Below are 26,395 nucleotides of genomic sequence, written 5' to 3' on the forward strand. Positions count from 1 at the left end.
CTGATGTGACTAATTTTCACTGCTTTGAAGAGTGTGGGATTGCTGAACAAAGATAACTTCTGTTCCTACTTAAATTCGCAAAACTTTCAACAAGTGGCTTCCAAAGTAATTGTGGACATGTAACATCTATTCAGGGGGTGGTTTCTATTTGCTTGGTGCACCTAGAAGTACACAGATTTGACGATTTCAGGTTCACAGTAGAAGGTGCTAAGGCCTGAGCTTGGTCAGAATCCTTTAAGAATTATCATAATCATTTATGAAAGCTGTTTGAGTACTTTGATAAAAAGACCAAAAGAAATCACATAAATATGGCCCCTGACCACTTAGAAACTTGAAATAATTGAGCTTTCTTCTTACCTTCAAACCTTAAGACAACTGTGATTTTGTCAATGAGATTGGGGTTGAGAAAAATTGAGATCATATAGAACCAGAGAGTCCGATTATTATTTTTGGTATTTTTGTTTTTAAATATTTTATTGGAGTATTATAGTTGCTTTACAATGTTGTGTTAGTTTCTGCTGTGCAGCAAGGTGAATTACCTGTGTGTGTGTATCTATGTATATCCCATCTTTTAAAAATTTCCTTCCCATATAGGTCACCGCAGAGAGCACTGTGTAGAGTTCCCTGTGCTATACAGTAGGTTCTCATTAATTACCTATTTTATACACATTACAATATAAACGTCGATCCCAGCCCACGTTTATTCTTCCTGATTTTTAACATATACGGGTATCAGAGGCACCTGCATCCTCCCTGGGTTGATCGCACCCGGGACCACCCGGGCATGAGTGGAGATCTTAGTCTCCTGATGTCACTCAGCCTAGAACACTCTGCCTCTTGGTCACGGTCATTCAGGCCTCTCTTATGCACCTCCTTGCAAAGGCCTTCCCCAGCAGGCACTCCAGCAGTGCTCAGCCTGCCCCTGTCACATCCCCCGTCTCCTCTCAGTGCTGACACCCTCTGAAGTCACCTTGCTCATCATCGTTGTCCTAGCACATGGTAGGTGGTCAGTAAATATTTCCTGAACACATGAGGGAGTCTGGAGACAGATCTCTTCCTAAAGGTAACGGTTTGGGGTCTGAACTCCTGTCTGAAGTGACCACTCACCCAGATCACTGTCCGTGACTGTCCCTCAGTGGGGTCTGCCTTCCATGCACTGCTGTGGTCTCTCCAGTGCCTGCGAGGTCCCGGCGGTGAGACTAACCAGCCCTTCATCCTGGCTGCAGCCCTGGTGGCAGTCATCACTTAAATCCTGGGTTATTTTGTGAAAGTGATAGGTCCGCAATTTGTCTCTCCCATTTCTGACATAACTTGGAGACTTCAAAGTTTTTTTTACTGAACAGTCTTAGCAGATGACATTTCTTCCTTTGTGCTTAAAGCTGGCCCAACTGTTGTTTGCAGTATCTTTTCTCCACCAGCGGATCGTTGCCAACGGTTGGTGAAACACGGAAATTGTGCTTGTGTCATCAGGCACAATCAGGCCCAGGCCTGCTCTGGCGTCCGCACTTTTCTGTTACACGCACCTGGATGGCCTACTATCTCCCCAGATGATAGATGTTTATCTTGGGGTATCAGGAGGGCCTGGAGATCATTTTCCTCCAGTTTGGAGGCTTGGGGTCCATTAGCTGGAAGAAAGGTGGTTTCTCTCCCTTCCAGTGGCCAACCAAGATCGACATTCCCTCCATTGTAAATGATTTATCCCCAGCCCTGCACCCCAGGGTTGTGCCTCTACTGTTTGTCCTCAGAGTCTGGAGGCCTGAGCTGCACACTGGCTCTTCTTGCGGTTTATCCCCTGCCCACCCCACACTCTGCTCTTCTTTGTGTTTGCAGTGGGAAGCCGGCAGAAGGGGGAGCACTCGGTCAGGGTGGCTGGCAAAGAGAAATGTGTCTACTTCTTCTGGCAAGGCCGCCAGTCGACCGTGAGTGAGAAGGGCACATCAGCTCTGATGACAGTGGAGCTGGACGAGGAAAGGGGGGCCCAGGTAAGTCCTGGAAGCAGATGTGCCGCAAACAAGGGAAAGGAGGGTGCCTGGCTTGTTTCCCTAAGGACCTGATTCTAATGAACAAAGGACAGCATTGTCCAAAGCCTCCTTAGTCTTGATCCGGCTTCTCTGTATTTCAGGCTCCGTCTCCTCTTTCATCACCTCCCTGGCCAGGAAGGCAGACCTCTTATAATATGGCCTTAAATGGCAACCCACTCCAGTGTTCTTGCCTGGAGAATCCCAGGGATGGAGGAGCCTGGTGGGCTGCCGTCTATGGGGTCGCACAGAGTCGGACACAACTGAAGCGACTTAGCAGCAGCAGCAGCAAAGTTTATCTGCAAATAACAAATCTACAAAATTAAGTTTAAAGAGCCCATAAGCGTTAAGGTTTCACTTAACTGATCATCAAGGAATTGTAAATAGGACAAAGATGCCACTTTCCACTCCTAAAATGGCACAAGTGTTTTAAAAGAATGGATTCAGGGCTGGTGAGGATTCAGGAGGATGGGTGCCCGTGCCTGTCTCTGCTGCAAAGTGTAAATTGAAACAGCCACCCTGAAAGGCAGCTTTGGCTTAAGAACCTTAAAGTGCTCACACACTTTGATCAGTTATTCCACTTACACAAATCCATCCTCAGGAAATATCAGAGACACATGTAAAGACTGAGTCTTCCCATGGCCTGCATCCCCCATGGCACACTGGGTGATTTTCCTAGGACCCTTCGGATCATGCCCTGCCCTCTGTTCTCCGTCACACCCAGACCTCTGTTCTCCGTTACACCCAGACCACCATCTAAGGGTCTGCGGGTGTCAGTCCTGCACCCTCCAACCTCGCTCATCTGTACACCTGTTCAGGCCACTCCCATCTTGTTATGGCTCCCCCTTTCTGCCCACTGCAGGGCTTTTGCAGGGATCTCCCTGGCCTGGCACTCCCCTGGGTTTCTGTCTGGATGTCACCTCCTCATGCTTTTTCCACCTTCTCTGTCCCTTTGCTTTATTTTTCCACAGCACTTACCCCAACATAAAAGGACGGTCACTGTTTACTTATTCTCTGTCTTCCTCTCTAAGCATGAAAGAAACTGTGTCTATCCTGGTCTTACCCACCCCATAACCCCAGAGCCTGTGTGATGCGTGGCAGGTACCACTGCCCAAAGTCAAAGGTTTTGAAAGCATTCCTTTTTAACGTTTGGATTATCTAACCTTGGGTCCCTTCCTTTATTATGGGTAATTAAGAGTTGATTCTGGCGTTTTGGAGATCTTAGCATCCTTTTACTGTCTTGGAAGAAAAACATCAGGAAAGAGAGCAGAGGTATTTTCTCCAGAAACAGATCCACAAGCACTCAGCCTTCAGGTTCCTAAGAACCAACCCTCTTCCCTAAAAGTATTTAATGCATTTTTTTTTACTGTGGACTATTATTTTCCACATAATAGCTGTTCGTCTCTGAAAGCTAATTTATTCCTCATAGTGGATCATTTCAACTGCTTTTTTTGGGGGGGGGGGCGGGTAGAGGCCATAAACAAATGTTTTATCATACCTTGGAAATCATCCTTAGGGTTTTGAGTCTTAATCCAATTGGAGCATTTCATTTTCTATCAATCCAATGGGTGAAAAATCACTGAAGAAACAGAAACCACTCGCACAAAATGGCCCTTACTGATGCACAGTAGGTCCTGAGGTTGATAACTTATAGTGAGAAACACTTCCTGCCTTTCAATGCTGCCCAACTGCCAGGCTCTGTTCAACAGTTTCCTGTTTAAGGGAAAATGTCTTTGGCAGAGTGAGTCAGCTGACTCAAGCCTCGGTTCCTGTTACTATGTTGCATCTCACGCTGATGGGTTAACAGATGCAGTGACTGAGGTGCCCTGGGTGACAGGCCTCTGAGGGGATGAGAGGCTGCAAAAGAGTTCTTTTCCCCAGAAACACTGAGTCAGTGGCTGGTCATTCTCACTGCTGAGACGTTTTATTAGAAACATGTTTAAATTAATCACATTATATCCCTACTGCAGAATATCAGAATTCATGCTGTAAAGGACATGTGATGATAGAAAAACACTAGGTGAAGAAAATCAAGGTATAAAAGCAACATAAAACAGCAATCCTACTTGGAAAAATATACACCTGAAAAATACTTTGTATGATAGGAAAGCTGTACTCTAGAACTGTAATAGTGTTCTCTATAAATCACGGTATTATCACTGGCTTTTATTTGTCCTTCTCAATATTTCTCAGATTTTCTACGTGGGCATGTGTTAGCTGTATGACCGCAGCACCGGGCCCGTGACTTATCACTCTGTCATGTGTTTCAATCGGAAGGTCCAGGTCCTGCAGGGCAAGGAGCCCCCCTGTTTCCTGCAGTGCTTCCAGGGGGGGATGGTGGTCCACTCCGGGAGACGGGAGGAGGAGGAAGAAAACACACAGAGTGAGTCACTCTCACTCCTGGAATTCGCTTCTGTTTTTCCTTCGGGGAAGGTATTTTTACAGGGGTGGCGGTTTGGAGTAAGTCTCTCTTCATGTAGCTGAAGGCAAATTTATAAGTTTGCCTTATAAATCAGCTTTATGGGGCGCCCACACCCCTCCCCCTCCTTCTGTGGAGTTGCCTTCAGAATCCAGCTTTGCATGCACAAGGCCACAAGTTGACCTTAAACTGGATCCTGGAGGGAAAAAAAATCAGTGACTTTATCTTTTAAATTATGAGATTTCTGTTGAGCAACATCTTAAAAAAATCATCACAGCTTTCAAGCTTCTTAAAATGTGCCTGGTTACAACTTACCTAGGTCTTTATAAATTTTGTGAAACTGGTTTTTCTGCATTGTGAACTTTTGGCAACCTGTTTCTGAGTCCACAAAGGTTTGTTTTCTGGGCCTGAGTTAGAAACCGGCCTCGCCTCCACCTGCCCCTCCAGACACAGGAAGGAGTGGGGCTTGGGCTGCCTGGCAGGGTCCCCTCCCTGCTCGGTCGCCTCCTAACTGTGCCACTGGCGCCCCCTGCAGGCGAGTGGCGGCTGTACTGTGTGCGCGGAGAGGTGCCTGTGGAGGGGAACTTGCTGGAGGTGGCCTGTCACTGCAGCAGCCTCAGGTCTAGGACGTCCATGGTCGTCCTCAACGTCCACAAAGCCCTCATCTACCTGTGGCACGGATGCAAAGCCCAGGCCCACACGAAGGAGGTCGGACGGACTGCAGCCAATAAAATCAAGGACCAGTGAGTGCCGTGTGTGTGAGCACCTCTCCCTGAGCGAGGGCCTCCAGGGTACAGGCTGAGGATCCCAAGAGCCCCGTGGATGCCCCCATATGTCCAGCATGACTCCGTGTGGGGAGGTCCCCACGAGGTCAGGGGCCCTGAAGGTCCAAGTTCATGACACACGTTCAGCCCAAACCTCCCCTTGAGGGCTGTCCCCACTTTCTGAGGATTTACCTGCTTCCGTAAAAGGCAGAAGACCCCTTCAGAGGTGTGATTCGGCTCTCGAATTATCAGCCTGGGTCCTTGGTTATTTAAAAGAGAACAAATTTGAAACATCATTTAGGGGATCAGAGCTGGTTTTGTCAGAGGTGTGGAAGGTTTGCAAACACTCAGCTAAAGAGAGCTGGGACACACCCACTGTGTCAGACTGTCAGGTGCCCCCTCCTCCGGGGACAAGGGTGTCCGGGAGACAGCCGCCCAAGTGCATTACCAGAGTCCCCAGGGCAGGCGCAATGGATACTGGGCTCCCTTCCTCTTCCAGGCAGGTGCCCACGACCCAGAGACAGCACACTCGACAGCCCCAGGTGAGAACCCACTCATATACTACAGAGCGGGCTGTCATTCATTATAAGGATCGTTTTAGCTGGAAAGCAGGAAAGATGCTGAGCCAATCTGTAGATGTAGTCTGGAATAATTTTGTCCTGCCCACAGTTCTGGGCCTGATAAAAACTACTGGCCTCTCTCCATGCAGATGTCCCCTAGAGGCCGGGCTGCACAGTAGCAGCAAAGTGACAATTCATGAGTGTGATGAAGGCTCGGAGCCCCTGGGGTTCTGGGACGCTCTGGGGAGGAGAGACCGGAAAGCCTACGACTGCATGCTTCAAGGTAAGCCTAGAGCCGGCACCTCCGAGCACCAGCTTCCTCAGTATGTAAATATTTATGCACATGTGCTCCACACAACACACGAGGAGTCCAAGGCAGGGTCTTCTCGGGCCAACAACCCAAGAAGACTAAATAACATTTATCACTAGTTATGATGCCATGTAGATACTGTGTGTGTCAGGGTAGAGTTGTTCATAGAGAATGCTTCTGCCAGGAAGTGTCACACAGGGCTCCAAAAAGGACAGGGCACTTCCTGGAGCCTTGGATGTGTAGCCGTGACTTGCAGAGAAGGGAAGGAGGTAGCATTCCAGGAAACCAGATGGGCACAGCGTGAGCCTCTGGGATGAGGTGTTTTTGGTTTAGCCAGTGCCCAGGGTGCAGAGAAATAGTGGTGGTTTAGTCACCAAGTGGCGTCTGACTCTTTGCAACCCTCTGTCAGGGGGTTTTTCCAGGCAAGAATACTTGAGTGGGTGCTGTTTCCTCCTCCAGGGGATCTTCCCAGCCCAGAGATCAAACCCATGGTTCCTGCACTGGCAGGCGGGTTCTTTACCACTGAGCCACCTGGGAAGTTGTCCTGGGAAACTGGGGTTTAAATGAGAGTGGGTCAGTCTTGTCTTTGAATACACAAAATTTACAGGTTGACATACATACAGAACAACATAAGACAAGCAATTACTAAGCAGTTTAGGCTGAGCTAGGCCCTGGCTAACCACCGGCTACATGTTCCCTCACCCCATGCTCACAGCCCAACCTAGAAGCTGCCCTGGTTCACCAGCAGGGAAGCTGAGGCCTGGGAGCTTAACCATCTCAGCCCAGGTTGGACAACAGTGGGATGTCCTTGTGACCACACTGTACTGCCTCTTGAGTTTTACAAACTTTTCCAGAAGTTCTTAAAATATAGTTGATCCTTGAACAACATAGAGGTTAGGGGCTAAGCTCCACCCCCCCACCCTCCCCCACACACACAGTTGAAAATCCATATATAACTTGTTATTTGGCTATGTCAGGGCTTAAGCCCTCATGGCCTGTGGGATCTTGGTTCCCCAACTGTGTCCCCTGCATTGCAAGGCAGAGTCTTAACCCCTGGACCACCAGGGAAGTCCCTACATATAACCTGTCACTCCCCCCAAACTTCACTACTCATACCCAACTGTTGACTGAAAGCCTTACCAAGAACACAGAGTTAACACCTAGTCTGTAGGTTGTATGTAATTATATAATTCTTACAAAAAAGTGAATGTAATGAAAATTATAAGGGATGGAAATTACATTTACTATAGGATACTATAAATTTCTGTTTATGAGATGAATCATTTGTCAGTACCTACATCAATATTGTCTTAGTGGATACAAAATACTCTAGATGTTATATGTATTACTAATACTAGACATCAAAAATTAAAAGATATTGTGAAACAAATTTGTATTTATTTACAGATATTGGGTTGGACAAAAAGTTTGTTTAGGTTTTTCCATGTGTTATGAAAATCTTGAATGAACTCTTTGGCCAACCCAATATAATGAATGATTCAGGCACTGATAACAAAAAAAGCAACAATATGATTACTTTATATTGCCTAGTGTCACTGATACAGCTGCTTCTCAGCACCCCAGCTGATACACTAATGAATGGTTGTAACGTTTTTATGGCATGCAGCCTTTCAGTCACAAGAGTCATAATAAACTATTGAAAGCACTGTTACATTTTTATAAAAATCACCTACCCCTAAAGATAACTGATACACAGCTTCTCCAGTTACAAGAGACATGCAGACTGCATAGTAATTCTTTGGAAAAAGTTATAGAAAAGTAAGAAAACTAACACATTATTAATCTTACATTAAATATCACTCACCTTATGCCTCTGTAAAGGTAGGTATCTACATAGATCTGATGCATTCATGACATACCTAAATTTTATTACTTTTTTCAGTATTTCTAGGCTATGCAATTTGTCTGCAGGTTTTTCAAGTTGTCACAAATCTCCAAAAGATTTTTCCAATGTATCTATTGAAAAAATTTATGATGAACCATTTCCCAAAGCCTATGTTAATATTTATAGAGTTATGGCTGCAGGTATTTTATGAGTATATATTGCCACTCTCTACTTAATAGCTGGAGAACTGAGTTGTTTCAAATTTTTCTCTAAAGTTGTGAATAGTTTTCTAAAGAATTATCTGCATTTGTTTCTAGTTAAGGTAAATTCCTATACCTGGAACAACTGTGGTAAAGTTATTATAAAGTCTTACAGTAACATCTGCAAGTGTCCCCAGAACACTGGCACCAAATTCCATTCTTACCATTGATTGTAGCCCACCTCACCAGCAGTTTACAAATGTGTACATTTCACAGCACAGTCACATGCTTGGTTTATTACTTTTCCTCACTGATGGTAGAAATTATGATCTAAACACTGTTATAACTTAATGTTTTAAATTAGAAGTACTGTTAAATGCTGTCTGTATGTATTTGTTAGCCACATATACTTCTGTTTGGGTGAATATTTTATTTGTGCCTTTAGCACATTTTTAGATATTTATTATTATTACATTTCTTTATATACTGCTAAAGATATGAACAGGTTTCCATATTTCCCATTTTGTCACTTGCCTTTTCATTTTGTTTGGTTGAGGGTGCTTTCTAATGCAGTGTAATTTTTCATTTTTATGTTGTTAATGCATAAATCTCTTCTTGAATTACTTCTTATGCAGTTATGATTAAAAAGGCCTTGCCCACCTCCAAGTTCAGATGAACTGTACCCCTTTTTACACTCGTGCTTTGATCATTTCATGTCTTACATTAATTCTCCAGTCCACCTGGAATTTATTTGTCTTTAGCTTTTTGTTCTCTTTTCTTTCAAAGATCCTGGAAATTTTAACTTCACACCCCGCCTGTTCATCCTCAGCAGCTCCTCTGGTGACTTCTCAGCCACAGAGTTCATGTATCCCGCCCGAGACCCCTCTGTGGTCAACTCTATGCCCTTCCTGCAGGAAGACCTATACAGCGCCCCACAGCCAGGTACGGCCCACAGAAGGGGGGGGAGTCGTGCTGAGCCAGCAGAAGGCTCACCTTCTAAGAAGTCTTTTTACTTTGCATCTAGTAAGCAGTTTTTATCTGCCAAGTACACTTTCTTATATTATCGCTCATGTAATCCTCATACCTTCCCCCAACCAAAGGAAGATGACATCAATCACGTATTATAGTATAAAAAACTGACCCTCAGATACTAAATTCACCCAAACTCATCAGTTAAGAATAGGTTGAGTGCAACTATGTCAGGCATCAGTCTCTGCTGTTCTCTCAGCTTTCCCTCCATCTTCTTGATTCATGTTCTCATATGGCTGCCCTTGCTCCAGCCATCATGTTTCTGTTCAAAAGAGAAAAAAAAAGAAGAGTGGGGGAAACTGCAATGATAGCCAAGTCTCTCCCTTTTATTGGGTAAAGCAAAAGCTTTCCCTGAAACCCCCAGCTGCAAGGGAACCTTGTCAGAGTAGTAGGAGCAGGGGTTGGGAGCATCTTTGGGGTGAACCCCAGAGTGGTGTCTACAATTCCAGGCTGCAGAGCAGGGCCAAGGCTCTCTCCTGTGCCTCCTGATCCCAAGGTCAGGGCTGTTTCCACATGACCTCCACCACAAGACAGAGCCTCTGTGCTGTTGTTGTGGTTGGGACAGTCACCAGGGACTGGGCTGCAGAGACAGTTGTGTCTGAGGTCAGCTGTCCCAGCCTTGGGGCGTCTCCGCTCTCACATTACAAGATCCTGGAGTGGCATCAGGAACCTCACGGACCCTGGCCACCCCGTCGCCACCTGAAAAGCTTGCCTGGTACACATGGTCATACTGGGGAAATATTAGCTAGTGACTTAGAAAAGGCTGCCACCCACCTCTTCATCCTAAGGCTCAGGTTGGGTCTTCAGCCTCCACTGGGCTTTTCAGTCGTGTGGTTATCACAGAACCCAGAGATGAGAGCCAGGGAAAGACTGGTGAGCTGAGCCAGGGGGTGCGAGAGGCCTTGGCGACGTCAAAGAAGGGTCAGGCTAATGGTTTGCTGGAGAGAAGAGGATCTCTGCAGGCCCATTCCTCCCTAAAGGAACCGTGGACTCAGGTGGCCTACTTAGCAGGTCAAGCATGGGCATGGCAAGCGCGACGTGCTCCCCAGTGTTTAACATGCTCTTGGGGGTCAGTGGCGCTGACAGCCCCTCGGGGGTCACGTGTCTCATCTATCCCAATCTTGGCACCTGGCCAGGACCCAGAGAGCAGCTGCGGAGTTGGGAGAGGCAGGGAATTAAGAGGAGAGGAGGAAAGAGCCTACCTCATCAATGCCAGCTCTGCCTCAGGCTTTGCCTGGTTTGTCCCTCGAAAGCCACGTCACCAGGGGGACCCTCCCTGTGGCCCTGAGTTTACCTGCCAAGGGGCTTCTCCCACTGACCATAGTGGCAGGGAGGGAGGCACCGGTTAGGCTTGGGGAAGAGTCCCTGACTGTCTGCTCTGCCCTCACAGCACTTTTCCTTGTTGACAATCACCACGAGGTGTACCTCTGGCAAGGCTGGTGGCCCATCGAGAACAAGATCACGGGCTCCGCGCGCATCCGCTGGGCCTCGGACCGGAAGAGTGCCATGGAGACAGTGCTGCGGTACTGCCGAGGTGAGGCCCCCAGCAGTGGGCACCCTCCATCAGACACCCTGAGGGCTTTCTGCAGACTCACTCAGAGACCCGGGCCAGGCCTCCCTTTCTGTGGGTGGCACTAGCCTGGGAAAAAAGCTGCAGTCAGCCATGAAACCGACTTTTTTTTCCCCTGGAACTTTTTGAGGCTTATTACTTTTGAAATTAATATATTCTAAGCTGCCAACATGAATCAGATTTCTCCTTAAATTGAAGTCAAGTAAATGTACAATATTATATGTTACAGGTGTATGATACAATGATTCATGATGTTTAAAGGTTATACTCCATTTATAGCTATTATAAAACATCAACTATATTCCCCATGTTATACAAAATATCCTGGTAGCAGATTTTATACCTAATGGTTTATACTGCTTAATCCACTACCCCTTATATTGCCCCTCCCCATTTCAACAAACTAGGGAATATCTCTTCTATTGGACTGATCAAAAAGTTCTTTTGGGTTTTTATATAACATCTTATGGAAAAACCGAAATGAACTTCTTGGCCAACCTGATACTATAAGGCCATCTATTATTAACCTGTCACCCTCGAGATGAACAGCTGAGTTGTGGGATGGCTAGCCTGGTTAAAACCCTCCTGCACTCACGGTTAATCATGCTGAGGGACCCTGTCAAGGAGTAGAGAGAGCCCCCAAATGGGCTGGAAGGCCGACGGCAACCTTTCTGTCATTATTATTAGTGTTACATCTGCAAAGAAAGGTGTGCAGTCCATTCGTGGCTTCTCTATTATACCATCCACCTGAAACTGTTGGTCTTTTATATAAAATGAAGATGCCAGTAATTAATTTCTGAATTTTTAAGACCTCATGATTAGTGTTAAACTCTTTCATAATAAAATAACTAAATTTCCCACCAAACATTTAAGCTAAAACCGCTTCTAAACTGCTGTCGTTAGCTGGTTAATTCCCACTGAGCTTGATGCTGGGTCAGGAAGTCGGAGGAATATTTGACGGGTGAGTCCAGGAGGAGGAAAAGGAGCCCCCAGACACCACAGAGAGAGCCTGTCTTTCCTCCCATCCAGGGAGGGTTCTGTTAGGGTCAGGAACCTTAAAGTCAGATCACTTCCAGGCAACTGTATGCATACCTATATGCATGAAGTTAAACATCTTATGTAAACATCCTCCAGGCGGGGTTGTCAACTACTCATAACTTACGTTTTAAGCCTGAAGTCAAGAGATGCAAACAAAAGATTTCAGGGGAAATCAGACAAAGACAGGGCCTTCAGGGCCACACCGGGTCTGTGATGTCTGCCTTCTGTGTGACCGCAGGGAAAAACCTGAAGAAGCCGCCCCCCAAGTCTTACCTCATCCACGCTGGCCTGGAACCCCTGACCTTCACCAACATGTTCCCCAGCTGGGAGCACAGAGAAGACATCGCAGAGATCACGGAGATGGTGAGCACCCCTACTCCCCCCTCCAGGGGCTCCCTGCCTTTCAGGCTGTAGGGTGGCTTCCCCTGGGGAGAAAAGGCCAACTGCGTTTTCATGTGAAAATGCGATTCCTTGTTCACGTGTTGACCAGTCTACACAGAATCAGCGTAGGGAGAAGAGAAGCCTAAGGAGAAGTCAATGAAATTAACTGGGTAACTTTCTACACACCATGCTCAGGTCCAAACAAAAGCAAAGGTGAACTTAATTACTTTGAAGACAACACACAAATAAAAGCAGCCATCTCTTCTACCTGTTAAAGATCATTGCCTCTTTAAGTCCATGTAAAGCACCACAGAACAACCCTCTGTCTCAGACCTGAACCTTGGGTCCAAGGAGACATGGAATAACTCCGTGATGAGTTCACCTGCTCAGGTAACGCAGGGAGTGAAGGTGGTGTGAGCCTGTCCTGATGCAGGATGGCTCGACTCCTCTTTCCTGCCATCCTTTATCTCCATGAGGCATTTATCATAACCTCTATTCACCAAAACACATTATTAGACAGCATGTTATCCTTTCCAGCTGCACCGAGAAGAGGAAGCTTACCGCAGCTCTGTAGAATTTCTTAATGTATGGGTTTTGAACACTGCTCACAACAGCAGCCCCAAGGAAGTTTTTTATTTGGTGGGAGATGACGTGGGGATATTTGATAGGAGGTCTGGATAACTTTAAACAAACTGCGAAAGTGTGCTGCTGCTTGACCACGGAGAGGGCCTGCTTGATCTCCGCTGCTGATCCTAAGCTCTCTGGAGCCCGGTGGACTTTATCTTCACAGGTGGGGTCTCAGGCTTCCTGGGAGCCAACAGGCATGGTGAGGTGTCTCTGTGCACAATGGATGTGTGACCCAGGACACCTCGAAGCTCTCCAGGTTCAAGGACATCAATCAGTGCCATCCTGTGTTTTCTGCAGACCCCTGGAGGGGGTTAAAAAAAAAAAAAAAACTCCATTCAGCCCCAGCACATTCTAGATGGATTTTCTTACCTTCTTTTTCTACTGAGGATTAGGATATGGGATCTGAGGTATAGAGGGGAGGGTGATTCTTTTTAAGGTTAATCGCTTTTATATATTTGTAAGCACATTCCATTATTTGCATGCTTCTGATGTCTCAGCTTCACATGTAATCATCATCTTGATAATTCACTCATGTGATAGGCCCTAAACTTTTTTGCTGATGTATATGAAAACCCATGGAAGGGTGAGATAGCATCTCAGGCTAGGGTGGGGTCGGGTGGGGATGGACCAGGTGATATATGCAGCATGTGATGAAATATGTGCAGACATGGAGGTCCCCCTCTCGGCTCCCTCTTCTCCAGGACACGGAAGTTTCAAATCAGATCACCCTAGTGGAGGATGTCTTAGCCAAACTGTGTAAGACCATTTACCCACTGGCCGACCTCCTAGCCAGGCCGCTCCCTGAGGGAGTTGACCCTCTGAAGCTGGAGATCTATCTCACCGATGAGGACTTCGAGGTAAGCATTTCTTCTGGGTGGGACTGCATTTGAGTGTCGCGCATGGCTTGTCGGAGGGTCCGTTCACTCAGCCGCTGGGCATTCCTTTCTCTCCTCCCAGCTTGCACTAGACATGACCCGAGACGAGTACAATGCACTGCCCGCTTGGAAGCAGGTGAACCTGAAGAAAGCGAAAGGTCTGTTCTGAGTCATGAGATGCTGGAGGAACCTGGGTGGTCACTTTCAATACTGATGGACCAGGAAAATGGATGGTTTAGTGGGGGAGCCTGGTATTTTTAAATATGTTTTTTCATCTGCATTTTTAAAACCTGAAGTGACCAGCTCTCCTGCTTGTTTGGGAGTTGTGTATTTTGTAAATGTTCCAGAGAACTCTCTGGGAACATGCTTTCCACACGTCAGCAGGTGATGTTCGTGAGGTATCCGTGGCCCTACATGCACTTACGCAGCAGGTCCTCAGCGGCGGCCACGGCACCGCCCTCCCGCTCCAGCTCAGCGTTGCCTATTTTTTTGAAGCAGTTCTCTTTATAAAGTGTTATTTTGATAGTTTGTGGATTCTAAAATATATATATATTTATATAAACACCATATAAATCAAATATGTATTTAACAAACCAATATGTATTCATTCACTTTTAAAATTTTTTTTTTTTGGTGTCAAAATAATATTAAAAGGCAGTTGCCTCTGTTGAGTTAGTTCTGCCACCTGTGTGTATTTTCACCCACGTTCAGAAGCGTCTCCTTTGGTGTGAAGTCTGACTCGTTCTGAGTGCTGCTTCTGGTGCTAAGATGAACAAAGGCTCTTAAGAATCTGTGCGAATCCACCTTTCTACCTTAATATCGCCCCCAAATGTATAGTGCCTTGTTTTATGTACAGTTTATATACAGAAAAGTTTGCTCTGCAATTTTTGACGATGGTTTGGAACAATATCTACAATTTTACTCTAAAATAGTAGAAATTTCAAAAAAAAACAAAACAAAACAACAACTCTATTTCTAATACCTGTTGTAAACATTATACATGTCATTTGGTGATGGAGGAATCCAAAATAAAAGCTTCAGAATAAACACAACTATGAACTGATTGGGTCACATTGAGTTCCTGTCTGCAAACATTTGTTTGTAAATGTTAACCTTGTAACAATATTTCACCATTCAGTATTAACTGCTGTAACTTTTAATGCAGCTCAGGGCAAGATGGAATACAAGGTCATACAACCAGACAGATATTCAGCCCATAAAATGAGTTGAAGACATATTTTTTCAAGTCATAATTCAACAGAAGCTCTTTATCTTCAACTATAGCTGTGTATCAAATTCAAGAGCTCAATGCCTTTTTAAAAATACTGCATATATAAGGTAGGTAGAAAAACATTAAAAACTCACCAGCTTTTATGTTCTAAAATCCAGGGTCCAAGGGAAAAGAATCTGAAAAAGAATGTATGTGTAACTTAATAACTTTGTTGTGGACCTGAAACTAAAACAACACTGTAAATCAACTGCAGTAAACAAACCCCAAATCCATGGTTTTGAACCAAGACCACATACCCTGATATGAGTTGTTACCACCACCCCCACTTTGGTCTTATTAATAGTTCATGTATCCATCCCGTGATTTCTTCAAACTCCATCACTGACCATATGAGCCCTCTGTCCCCCAAGACTGCATAGGTCAGGGGTATGTACCTGCTCCTGGCCCCACCACTCGACGACGGTGTGGCACTGGGCCGTCACAGAACTGTCCCACCACCTCCTCTTCCAGTCAGCACTGCAACTGCCCACCTCCTATGACTGATTCTTACCAAGGCCATTCAGTGTTACTGTCATGGAGGGGGACTTAGGAAAGCAAGAGAGTTAAAATTAAGGAACGTGGTCACACATCTAGAAATGACAGGTTCAACCCCGGAAGACCTTCCAAAGAGAAAACATGGAAAAGTCGAGGGAAGGAGGAGCAGAGAAGCATGCTGCAATAAGCCCTTTGGGTGGAGAGCCTGCTGTAGGTGTGATGGACAATACAGAGTCATCAGCGATACCCATTACCCTAGATTTTCCCAAATGCTCTAAAACTGTTTATACCCACGTGTACTAAGCACTGTCCCCAGCACTGTGTCTGCCTCTCACCTCATTATAAACGGAGCACCCGTCTTGGTTTCACATTTGCTTTTTGCCTCTTTTCCTGAGTTGTTTCCCCAAATCTCTCTCCAGTCTGCAGAACTAGATCCTCCTCTCTCATGTGGTTTTGTGATAGCAGGACATGACCTTTGCATCCTGGGAAGGGACCCTGCCTGAACACATGACGTGCTAAGTCTCAACACCTCGGCCAGCTGCGCTGCACCCCTCCTCCAGAGCCACGTTCCCAGGTGAGCCATCTGGGGAACTTTTATTAAAAACAGCTGGTGTTTTCTTCATTTGCTGCTTTTGAACTAAAGAACTTTAACACGGGGCAACGGATGTCTGGGTGGAGACAAGATGTCACGAGTGTCCTGAGGTTGGGGGGGAACTGCAGTAGTACAAGCGGGCCCCAGAGGTGAGGAACCCTCACCCCGATGTGTTCTTTCTGGGCTGTGTCAGGGTCAGAAAGGCCGCTCAGGAGCCCCTCTTCATTCTCTCCTTATTCCAGCCCCTCCTGTGCCGGAGTTCCATTCTTGTAAAAGGGGATGCATTCCAGAAACAGCTTGAGAATCTGTTTTGGTCCTTCACTTCTTTCTTTTCTTCTGATTATAACGTAACACCCTGTCTACACAGTGACTTGTATATGAATGATCACGGCAGCATCATTCATAACAACCCAAACCTGCAAACAACCCATCGGTCCATTGACTAAGAAATGGATAAACAAAATGTGGTAGAGTCACACAATGGAATACTATCCAACAGGAAAGGTAACAAGATACTGATCAACACTCCAACACACCTGGACCTCAGAAATGCCATTTAAGAACTGAGAGTCTGGGATTAGCAGATGCAACATAGGAGGAATGAACAGCAAGTTCCTATAGCACAGGGAACTATAGTCAACATCCTGTGATAAACCAAAGTGAATATGTGTGTTAATAACTGAGTCACTTTACTGTACAGCACAAATTAACAAAAATACAACTCACAGAATGGGAGAAAATATTTGCAAATGAAGCAACTGATGAGGGATTAATCTCCAAAATATACAAAGAGCTCATGCAGCTCTATATCAGAAAAACAAACAACCCAATCAAAAAATGGCAGGAGATCTAAACACACATTTCTCTAGAGAAGACACACAGATGGCCCAAAGCACAGGAAAGGATGTCCAACACCACTAATGATCAGAGAGAAGCAAATAAAAACCAGACTGAGGTATCACTGCAGACTGGTCAGAATGGTCACCATCAAAAGTCTACAAACAATAAATGCTAGCGGGGCAGTGGAGAAAAGGAAACCCTTTTAGACTGCTGATGGGAATCCAGGTTGGTACAGCAACGACAGCAAACAGTATGGAGGTTCCTTAAAAAACCAGTTGCCATGTGAACCAGCAATCCCACTCCTAGGCATATATCCAGAGAAAGCCATAATCTGGAAAGGCACAGGCACCCCAATGTTCATTGCAGCACGGTTTACAATAGCCAAGACGTGGAAAAAAGCCTAAATATCCATCAACAGAGGCATAGATATAAAGAAGATGTGGTATAATACATACAGTGGAGGACCACTCAGCCATAAAAAAGAATGAAATAGTGCCATTTGCAGCAACATGGATGGATCTAAAGATTGTCACACTGTAAGCCGGGGAGAGAAAGAGAATACCATGTATCACTCTGCTGCTACTGCTGCTAAGTCGCTTTAGTCGTGTCCGACTCTGTGCGACCCCATAGACGGTGGCCCACCAGGCTCCCCCATCCCTGGGATTCTCCAGGCAAGAACACTGGAGTGGGTCGCCATTTCCTTTTCCAATGCATGAAAGTGAAAAGTGAAAATGAAGTCGCTCGGTCGTGTCCAACTCTTCGTGACCCCATGGACTGCAGCCTACCAGGCTCCTCCATCCATGGGATTTTCCAGGCAAGAGTACTGGAGTGGGGTGCCATTGCCTTCTCTAATTTTTTTAAATGATACAAATAAACATACAAAACAGAAACGGACTTACAAATATCTAAAACAAACACGGCTGCCAAAGGGAAAAATGAGATGGAGGGTAAAAGCCAGAGTTTGGCGTTTACAGACACAAACTACCAAATATGAAATAAACAATAAGGACCTACTGCACAGCACAAGGAACTCTACTCAGTATTCTGTGATAACCTATATGGGAAAGAATCTGCAAAAAGAATGAATATGTGTATATGTGTAACTGGATCACGCTGCTGTACACCTGAAACACAAACTGTAAATCAACTATATTCCAGTGAAACATAAAGGGGAGGAAAAAAAAGAAACATCATTCAGTGAAAGAAGCCAGATACAAAAGGCCATATAAACTGTCCAATTTCATGTATTTGGAATTTCCAGGGAAGACAAATCCATTCAGACAGACGGGTGGCAGATAGAGATGGGAGTAAAGACTGTGGATAAGCATGAGGGAACTTGAGGGCTGGGGCTTTCTGAAAGTATAGACTTTCTAAGACTGGTTGTGGTGGCTGCACAACCCTGTGAAAGCGCTAAAGCCTGAGTGACGTGTACACTTACACAGGTGTGTTATTACACCACAAGCAAGCTACTTTAAAAATAAAGTCGCACCAATCTATGTGAAAAATGCAAATATTATAAGGACATATAATTTACAGACTGAAAGTCATAGCTGTTCTTTCTGTTAAAAGAAATAATCATTCATGACACCTGTGAAGATAGTAAGGCAGGGATTTCCCCAGTGGCCCGGTGGTCAGGACCCAGTGCTTCCACTGTGGAGGGCACGGGTTCAATCCCTGGTCAAAGATCCCATGAGCCTCACGGCACAGCCAAAAATAAAAAAGATGTTATTTAGGACAATCACGACAGGTGTAGGGGCCACTGCTGAAGGGGAGAGACAGGACTCAACTCCAAAGACACAAGGAAGAGTGAGGATGTATAGCAAAGAAGCAGATGGAGGTGGGGGTCACTGGATAGAGAACCACTAAGAGGAAAAACCAGGGTAAAAGGGCAGTTCTGGCCAAACTGACCTAAGAGGACTCAGGGCAGATCAGGGTGACCAGACACCACCTGGGGGATGGTGGAGGGTGAGGAGTCCGACAGGTCACGAGGGTGATGAGACATCGAGGGAGGGGGTCTGGCTAAACCTTGATCTAGCTACACATGGGCCTGTCTCTGAGGCCACACCCAAGGACAGACTCAGAGGAGACTGACTACAGCTTGGTCAAGGGCAGCGTCTTTGTCACCACTTCCCATATACGATTACTTCAACAGTTTGATTTATAATCTTCTAGATTTTTCTTTACACCAACTAACATCGAGATGTATGCTGTTTTTCTTTCTTAAGAGAAAAACTGCATTTGTTTTTTGGCATGTTAACTCTCCCATTAACAGCAGGGCTCAGACGCTAGTCCCTGGATGCTGATGCTGGTGTGTATGAGGTTCTGTGGTCATGTAGGGCTCAGTGTGGGGGTCCAGAGCAGCAGCGGTGGGGACCCAGCCCCTCCAAACCCCACCACTACTCAACACTCCTACAGAGGGTGGGCAGCATCCAGCCAGGGCCCAGAGAGGGAGGATTTGGGGACTGATTTCACAGGTCTTTTTTAACCTCTTGTTTTGTTTTGGGGTAGAGCCAGTTAACAGTGTTGTGATAGTTTCAGGTGGACAGGAAAGGACTCAGCCATGCATGCACATGTATCCATTCTTTTCCAAACGCCCCTCCCATCCAGACTTCCACATAAAATTAGGCAGAGTTCCATGTGCTATAAAGAAGGACCTTGCTGGTTATCCATTTTAAATACAGCAGTGTGTACATGTCCATCCCGAGTTTCCTAACTAACTTTCCCCCATCCTTTCCCCTGGCAACCATAAGCCCCTTCTCTAAGGCTCACAGGCCTCTCTTGATCTCAGATCCAGAGTAAGGACCCGAAGCCTCAAAACAGGCCTTTGTGGAAAGCAGATCAACAGTGTAGTGAGTGGCTAGGAAGGTCATGGGACCATAACAAGCCAAAGTCAAGGTAATGATTCATATGCAAATAAACTGAAAACTGAAATAATGGAATACTGAATATACTGGAACAGTATCTGACCCAAAGAAAAACCCCTACTTTAGTTCCTCCTTTACTCATACAAACTAACTGCAGGAGAGTGATCAAGATGGCAGAGTAGAAGGATGTGAGCCTTACTTCTCTCACAGATACATCAAAAATTTCTTCTGTGTGTGGAGCAAGTCCCATAGAATACCTACTAGATGCTGCTGGAAGACCTCAGACTGCCGGAACAGCAATAAAATCTCCACGTAAGCAAGTAGGAAAAAAGAAAGTGAGAAAGGGATCAGGACGGGACCTGAGCCCCAGGACGCGGCTATGAGAGAGGAAAAGTTCCTTGCTCCGGGAAGCCCCCTCGCTGGCAGGGAGGTTGGCCAGGACGGAGGGGAGCTTCAGAGCCTCAGAAGAGAACTGCAGCAGCCAGAGCAGAGGGGAAGCTGCACAGGCAGTCAGTGTCGCTGCCCTGCACGCCCCAGCCTGAGACACGCACCCACAGGTGCAGGATGGGGCTGGGTGCTGGAACTCAGGCTTCAGACATCAGACCAGAGAGAGGACTGAGGATGGCCATGCAAAAACCGCCTAGGCTGGCTGGAATCTGACTGCAACCACAACTGAGGGTGTGCGTGGAGGAAGTCCCAGCTGCCTTAGGGGCCAGGCGTCATTGTTTGAGGGGTGCATGAGGGAAGGGGCGGGACCCAAATTCCCTCCCTGTGCACGTGTTCACAGCGGGCAGGACAGCGCCTGCACTGGCTCCAGGTCTGGGTGCAAGCCACCGTCACCCGCCTTCCTCGCAGACTCCAGGTAGCCCCTAGCCACCGCCACCCCGTCACACGTTCAGGGCACACCTGAGCCGCCATCCCTGCCAAGAGCCCTAGCGCCAGGCACCAGCCACCACATCTGCACACCCCCTCAAGCAGATAATGACCAGCACACACTGAGGAAGGAGGGAACAAGCATCGATACCAAAAAAAAAAGCCCTTAAACTCACACAAGCTTCTTAGGGTCACCCCCACATATCAACAGTCCTCCAAGACCACAGTAGGTAACTGCTTCCCCTAAACTCACAGAGTGAGAGAAATATAAGTAAAATTAAGAAGCAAAGGAGCCACTCCCAGATAACAGATCAAGAGAATTCCCCTGAAAGAACAATGAAACAGACATCTTCATTCTAATAGACACTAATTTCCAAAAGGAGATAATGAAAATACTGAAGGAATCAAGAAAGGCTATCAACATAAATGCAAAGTACTTTAAAAAGGAACTAAAAAATATAGAGAGAAACCAAGAAAAATTAGCAAACTCATTTGCAGAGAGAAAAACTGAACTAAAAGCAATAAATAGCAGAATGGATAACATGAAAGAAAGAATAAATGGTCTGGATGATAGAATACTGGAAATTACCCAATTGGGATAGCAGACAGAAAGCCAAATTAAAATAAATAAAAGCAATACAAGACCTATGTGATAACAAAAGCAAGCCAATCTATGTGTAACATGGATTCCAGAAAAGGAAGAATAAGAAAAGGGGATTGAAAATGTATTTGAAGAAATTATGGCTGAAAACTTCCCAAACCTAACAAAGAAGAGATATTCATGTACAGAATGCACAGAGGGTTCCCAAACAAGCTAAACTCAAACAGACTACACCAAGACATATTATTAAAAAATGACCAAACTTAAAGACAGGGTTCCAAAGGCAGCAAGAGAAAAACAAAGAGTTCATTACAAGGGAACCCCATATGGCTATCAGCTGGTTTCTCTACTGAAATTCTGATGGCCAGAAGGGAGTGGCAAGATATATTCAAATTCCTGAAAGAGAAAGATCCGTAATATAGGATACTCTACACAGTAATATTACCATTTAGAATAAAGGAAAAATCAAAAAATTTTCTTGGAGAAGCAAAAACTAAAAGAATAAAACAATACTTAACCAGTAATCTGAAGGAAATACTGAAAGGTCTCTCTAAATAGTAAGAATCTACAGGAAAGAGAAAATCACAATTGGAAAACAAATCACCTTAAATAAAGCCAGTACACAAATTAAAACAAACAAACAAAAATTTCTGTGAAACTGATGATAACCACAACAAACAGCAAAAGGATGAACAGGAAGGTGTAGAAAAGGACATCAAAATCATAAAATATGAGAGAAGAGAAGAAAATGTAGATTTTTATTCCTAGAATGTCTTTGAGCCTATATGACTATAAATCTAAGGCAAGCAGACATAGGAAGGTGTTAACATACTTGAAAAACAGGGTAGCCACAAATCAAAAACATAAAATAGATTCACAAAAATCAAAAAGAAAAAAACATAAGTATAATATAAGAAAGGAGGCTTCCCTGGTGTCTCAGATGGTAAAGAATCTTCTGCAATACAGGAGACCTGGGTTTGAGCCCTGAGTAGGGAAGATCCCATGGAGAAGGGAATGGTTACCCACTCCAGTGTTTTTGCCTGGAGAATCCCATGGACAAAGGAGCCTGTCGGGCTACAGTTCATGGGGTTGCAAAGATGTCAGATACAACTGAATGACTAAGCACACACATAATAAAAAAGAAAATCATCAAACCACAACAAGAAAAACAAAAAGAAAACGACAAGGAAGAAATATAAAATGAATGGGAAAACAAGATTCAAAATGGTGATAAATACATATTGATCAGTAATTACCATAAATGTCAATGGACTGAATGCTCCAATCAAAACACACAGAATAACAGGTTGGATTAAAAAAAAACAAGAGCCAACAATATGCTGCCTGTAAGAGGCTTGCTTTAGGGCAAAGGACACACACAGACGGAAACTGAAGGGATAGAAAAAGATATTTATTTCATGCAAACAAAAATGACAAGAAAGCTGGGGTCACAATATTCACATCAGATAAAATACTTTGTTTTGCAAAGGCCATAAAGAAAGATAAAGTGAAGTCACTCAGTCGTGTCTGACTCTTTGCGACCCCATGGACTGTAGCCTATCAGGCTCCTCCGTCCATGGGATTTTCCAGGCAAGAGTGCTGGAGTGGACTGCCATTTCCTTCTCCAGGGGATCTTCCCAACCCAGGTCTCCCGCATTGCAGGCAGATGCTTTACCATCTGAGCCACCAGGGAAACAGGTCAAAGAAAGATAAAGGACACTGTATAATGATAAAAGCATCAATACAAGAGGAGGATTTTACACCTGTTAACATACATAACACCTAATATGTGTATGTGTGCTCAGCTGCTCAGTCATGTCTGACTATCTGTGATCCCATGGGCTCCTCTGTCCATGGAATTTTCCAGGCAAGAATACTGGAGTGGGCTGCCATTTCCTACTCCAAAGGATCTTCCTGACCCAGGGATCAAACCCCTGTCTCTTGCATCTACTGCATTGGCAGGCAGAGTCTTTACCACTGTGCCACCTGGTAAACACTAATATAGGAGCACCTAATACATAAAACAAATAGAGACGTAAAAGGAGAAACGGATGGGAATGCAATAAAAGCAAGAGACTTCAACACCCTACTCACATCAATGGACAGATATTCTAGACAGAGAATCATTAAAGCAACAGAGATCCTAAATGATACACTAGAATAGACTTAATTGACACTTTCAGGACACAACAGCAAAAACCAGAATATATATATGTTCTTCTCAAGTACACATGGAACAGTCTCTAGGACTGACTGCATCAGTCAGTTCAGTCACTCAGTCATGTCCGACTCTTTGCGACCCCATGAATCGCAGCACGCCAGGCCTCCCTGTCCATCACCAACTCCCGGAGTTCACTCAGACCCACATCCATCGAGTCAGTGATGCCATCCAGCCATCTCATCCTCTGTCGTCCCCTTCTCCTCCTGCCCCCAATCCCTCCCAGCATCAGAGTCTTTTCCAAGGAGTCAACTCTTCGCATGAGGTGGCCAAAGTACTGGAGTTTCAGCTTTAGCATCATTCCTTCCAAAGAAATTCCAGGGCTGATCTCCTTCAGAATGGACTGGTTGGATCTCCTTGCAGTCCAAGGGACTCTCAAGAGTCTTCTCCAACACCATAGTTCAAAAGCATCAATTCTTCGGCGCTCAGCTTTGTTCACAGTCCAACTCTCACATCCATACATGACCACTGGAAAAACCATAGCCTTGACTAGACGGACCTTTGTTGGCAAAGTAATGTCTCTGCTTTTCAATATGCTATCTAGGTTGGTCATAACTTTCCTTCCAAGGAGTAAGCGTCTTTTAATTTCATGGCTGCAGTCACCATCTGCGGTGATTTTGGAGCCCCAAAAAATAAAGTCTGACACTGTTTCCACTGTTTCCCCATCTATTTCCCAGGAAGTGATGGGACCAGATGCCATGATCTTCGTTTTCTGAATGTTGAGCTTTAAGCCAACTTTTTCACTCTCCACTTTCACTTTCATCAAGAGGCTTTTTAGTTCCTCCTCACTTTCTGCCATAAGGGTGGTGTCATCTGCATATCTGAGGTTATTGATATTTCTCCCGGCAATCTTGATTCCAGCTTGTGCTTCTTCCAGCCCAGCATTTCTCATGATGTACTCTATATAGAAGTTAAAAAAGCAGGGTGACAGTATACAGCCTTGACGTACTCCTTTTCCTATTTGGAACCAGTCTGTTGTTCCATGTCCAGTTCTAACTGTTGCTTCCTGCCCTGCATACAGGTTTCTCAAGAGGCAGGTCAGGTGGTCTGGTATTCCCATCTCTTTCAGAATTTTCCACAGTTTATTGTGATCCACACAAAGGCTTTGGCATAGTCAATAAAGCAGAAATAGATGTTTTTCTGGAACTCTCTTGCTTTTTTCGATGATCCAGCGGATAGGACTGACTACATACTAGGGCACAAAACAAGCCTCAACAAATGTAAGAATACAGAAATTATCTCAAGCACCCTACTGACCACAACAGCATGAAATTAGAAACCAGCCACAGGAAGAGAAATGGGGGCAGGGGAAGAGTTTAAGGAATATGTGCTGAGAACTACAAAACATCAAAAAGGAAACTGAAGAGAATTCAGAGAAATGGAAGGATATCTCATGCTCTGAGATTGGAAGAATTAGTATTGTCAAAACGGCCATACTACCCAAAGCAATCTACAGATTAACGAGATCCCTATCACACTGTTAGTGGCGGTTTAGTTGCTAAGTCGTGTCCAACTCTTGCAACCCCCTGGACTATAGCCTGCCAGGCTCCTTCGTCCATGGGATTCTTCGGGCAAGAATACTGACCCATGACATTTTTCACAGAATTAGAATAAAATAATAAAATTCACACAGAACCATAAAAGACTCAGAATTGCCAAAGTAATCCTGAAGAAAAAGAACAAAAGCAGGGGTATAACACTCTCAGATTTCAGACAACAATACAAAACTACAGTCATCAAAAGAGTATGGTTTTACCACACAAAAACAGGCACACACACGAAACCAGGAACACACACTCTTCAGTTCAAAATGGCTTAGACTTAAATGTAAAACATGACACCACAAAATTCCTAGAAGAGATCAAAGGCTAAACATTCTCTAACATAAATCATACCAATGTTTTCTCAGGTCAGTCTCCCAAAGCAACAGAAATAAAAACAAGAATAAACAAATAGGACCTAATCAAATTGACAAGTTTTTACACAGTAAAGGAACCATAAACAAAATGAAAATACAACCTATAGAAAGGGAGAAAATAGTTGCAAACAATGAGACAGACAAGGGCTTAATTTCTAAGATATACGAACAGCTCATACAACAAAAAATAAATACCCCAATCAAAAAAAGGGCAGAGGGCCCAAATGGAGAAATGGAGACATTTCTCCAAAGAATAAATACAGATGGCCAATAGGCACATATAAATATGCTTGATATCACTAATTATTAGGGAAATGTAAGTCAAAACAACAATGAGGTGCCACCTCACACTGGTCAGAATGGCCATCACTGCAAAGTCTACAAAAACCAAATACTGGAGAAGGTGTGGCGAGAAGGGAACCCTCCTGCACTGTTGGTGGGAATGCTATACGAAATAACAGACTGGGTGCAGGCACGTGCTGCCACAAAGCAGTTATTTAATAATGTAGGAAGGCTGCCATGTTGAAAACCCTTGGCCCATCTCAGCCAGGCCACTCGATGGTTGACTGGGGAAGTGAGACAGGGAGCCTACCAATGCGTGGGCAGCTTCAGACACTCAGGCTTCCTGGGTGCACAGACTGGGAGGCTGGAGCTGTGAGCCAGCTGCCCATTCCAGAACTTAGCAGGTGACCTGGTTCCCCGGCCCATTTCCAACGTGGCCCTCAGGTGTAGGCTTAGCTTTTAGGTGTCCTAGAAATCCAGAGCTGCATCTCTGCCAGCTTCACCTTTACCGTCTGTGTGCCTCCGGCGTGTGGAAGGTAGTCGGAAACGGGACAGTCATCCTCGAGGGTAATTCAGGCAGGTCCTCCTGTTCCACGTGGGCCCTGCCAGGCAGAGCCCCAGACGCTCAGACAGCTGTCTGAGAATCCTTTCCAGAAGTGAGTGGAGCACAGCGGGCTCTGACCCTACCTCGGCTGGCGGCTGAGTGGTGGGAGAGCAGGCGGTGCCCCCCCCCACCGCCCCGCTGACTCCCAGCTGCAGAGGGTTTTGCCTCCCTTCACTCCAGGATGCCGATGGCCAAGTCCCC

The 26,395-nt window shown here is 45.3% G+C and overlaps 1 protein-coding gene across 17 annotated transcripts in view; it reads left to right on the plus strand.

Moving 5' to 3' along the window:
• Positions 1-14,700, plus strand: part of SVIL (supervillin) — a 253,158-nt gene extending 238,458 nt beyond the window's left edge. For all 17 annotated transcript variants that reach the window (XM_025264270.3, XM_044928044.2, XM_044928045.2 and 14 more), the window contains 9 exons: positions 1,831-1,982; positions 4,296-4,401; positions 4,973-5,180; positions 5,911-6,044; positions 8,904-9,059; positions 10,537-10,680; positions 11,993-12,117; positions 13,464-13,619; positions 13,720-14,700. In XM_025264270.3, the coding sequence (XP_025120055.1) occupies positions 1,831-1,982; positions 4,296-4,401; positions 4,973-5,180; positions 5,911-6,044; positions 8,904-9,059; positions 10,537-10,680; positions 11,993-12,117; positions 13,464-13,619; positions 13,720-13,806 (1,268 nt within the window). In that variant the 3' untranslated portion in view covers positions 13,807-14,700. The remainder of the gene's footprint in view (positions 1-1,830; positions 1,983-4,295; positions 4,402-4,972; positions 5,181-5,910; positions 6,045-8,903; positions 9,060-10,536; positions 10,681-11,992; positions 12,118-13,463; positions 13,620-13,719) is intronic.
• The last annotated feature ends 11,695 nt before the right edge of the window (positions 14,701-26,395 follow it).

The sequence above is a fragment of the Bubalus bubalis genome, chromosome 14 (genome assembly GCF_019923935.1).
Source record: "Bubalus bubalis isolate 160015118507 breed Murrah chromosome 14, NDDB_SH_1, whole genome shotgun sequence".
NCBI lineage: Eukaryota > Metazoa > Chordata > Mammalia > Artiodactyla > Bovidae > Bubalus > Bubalus bubalis.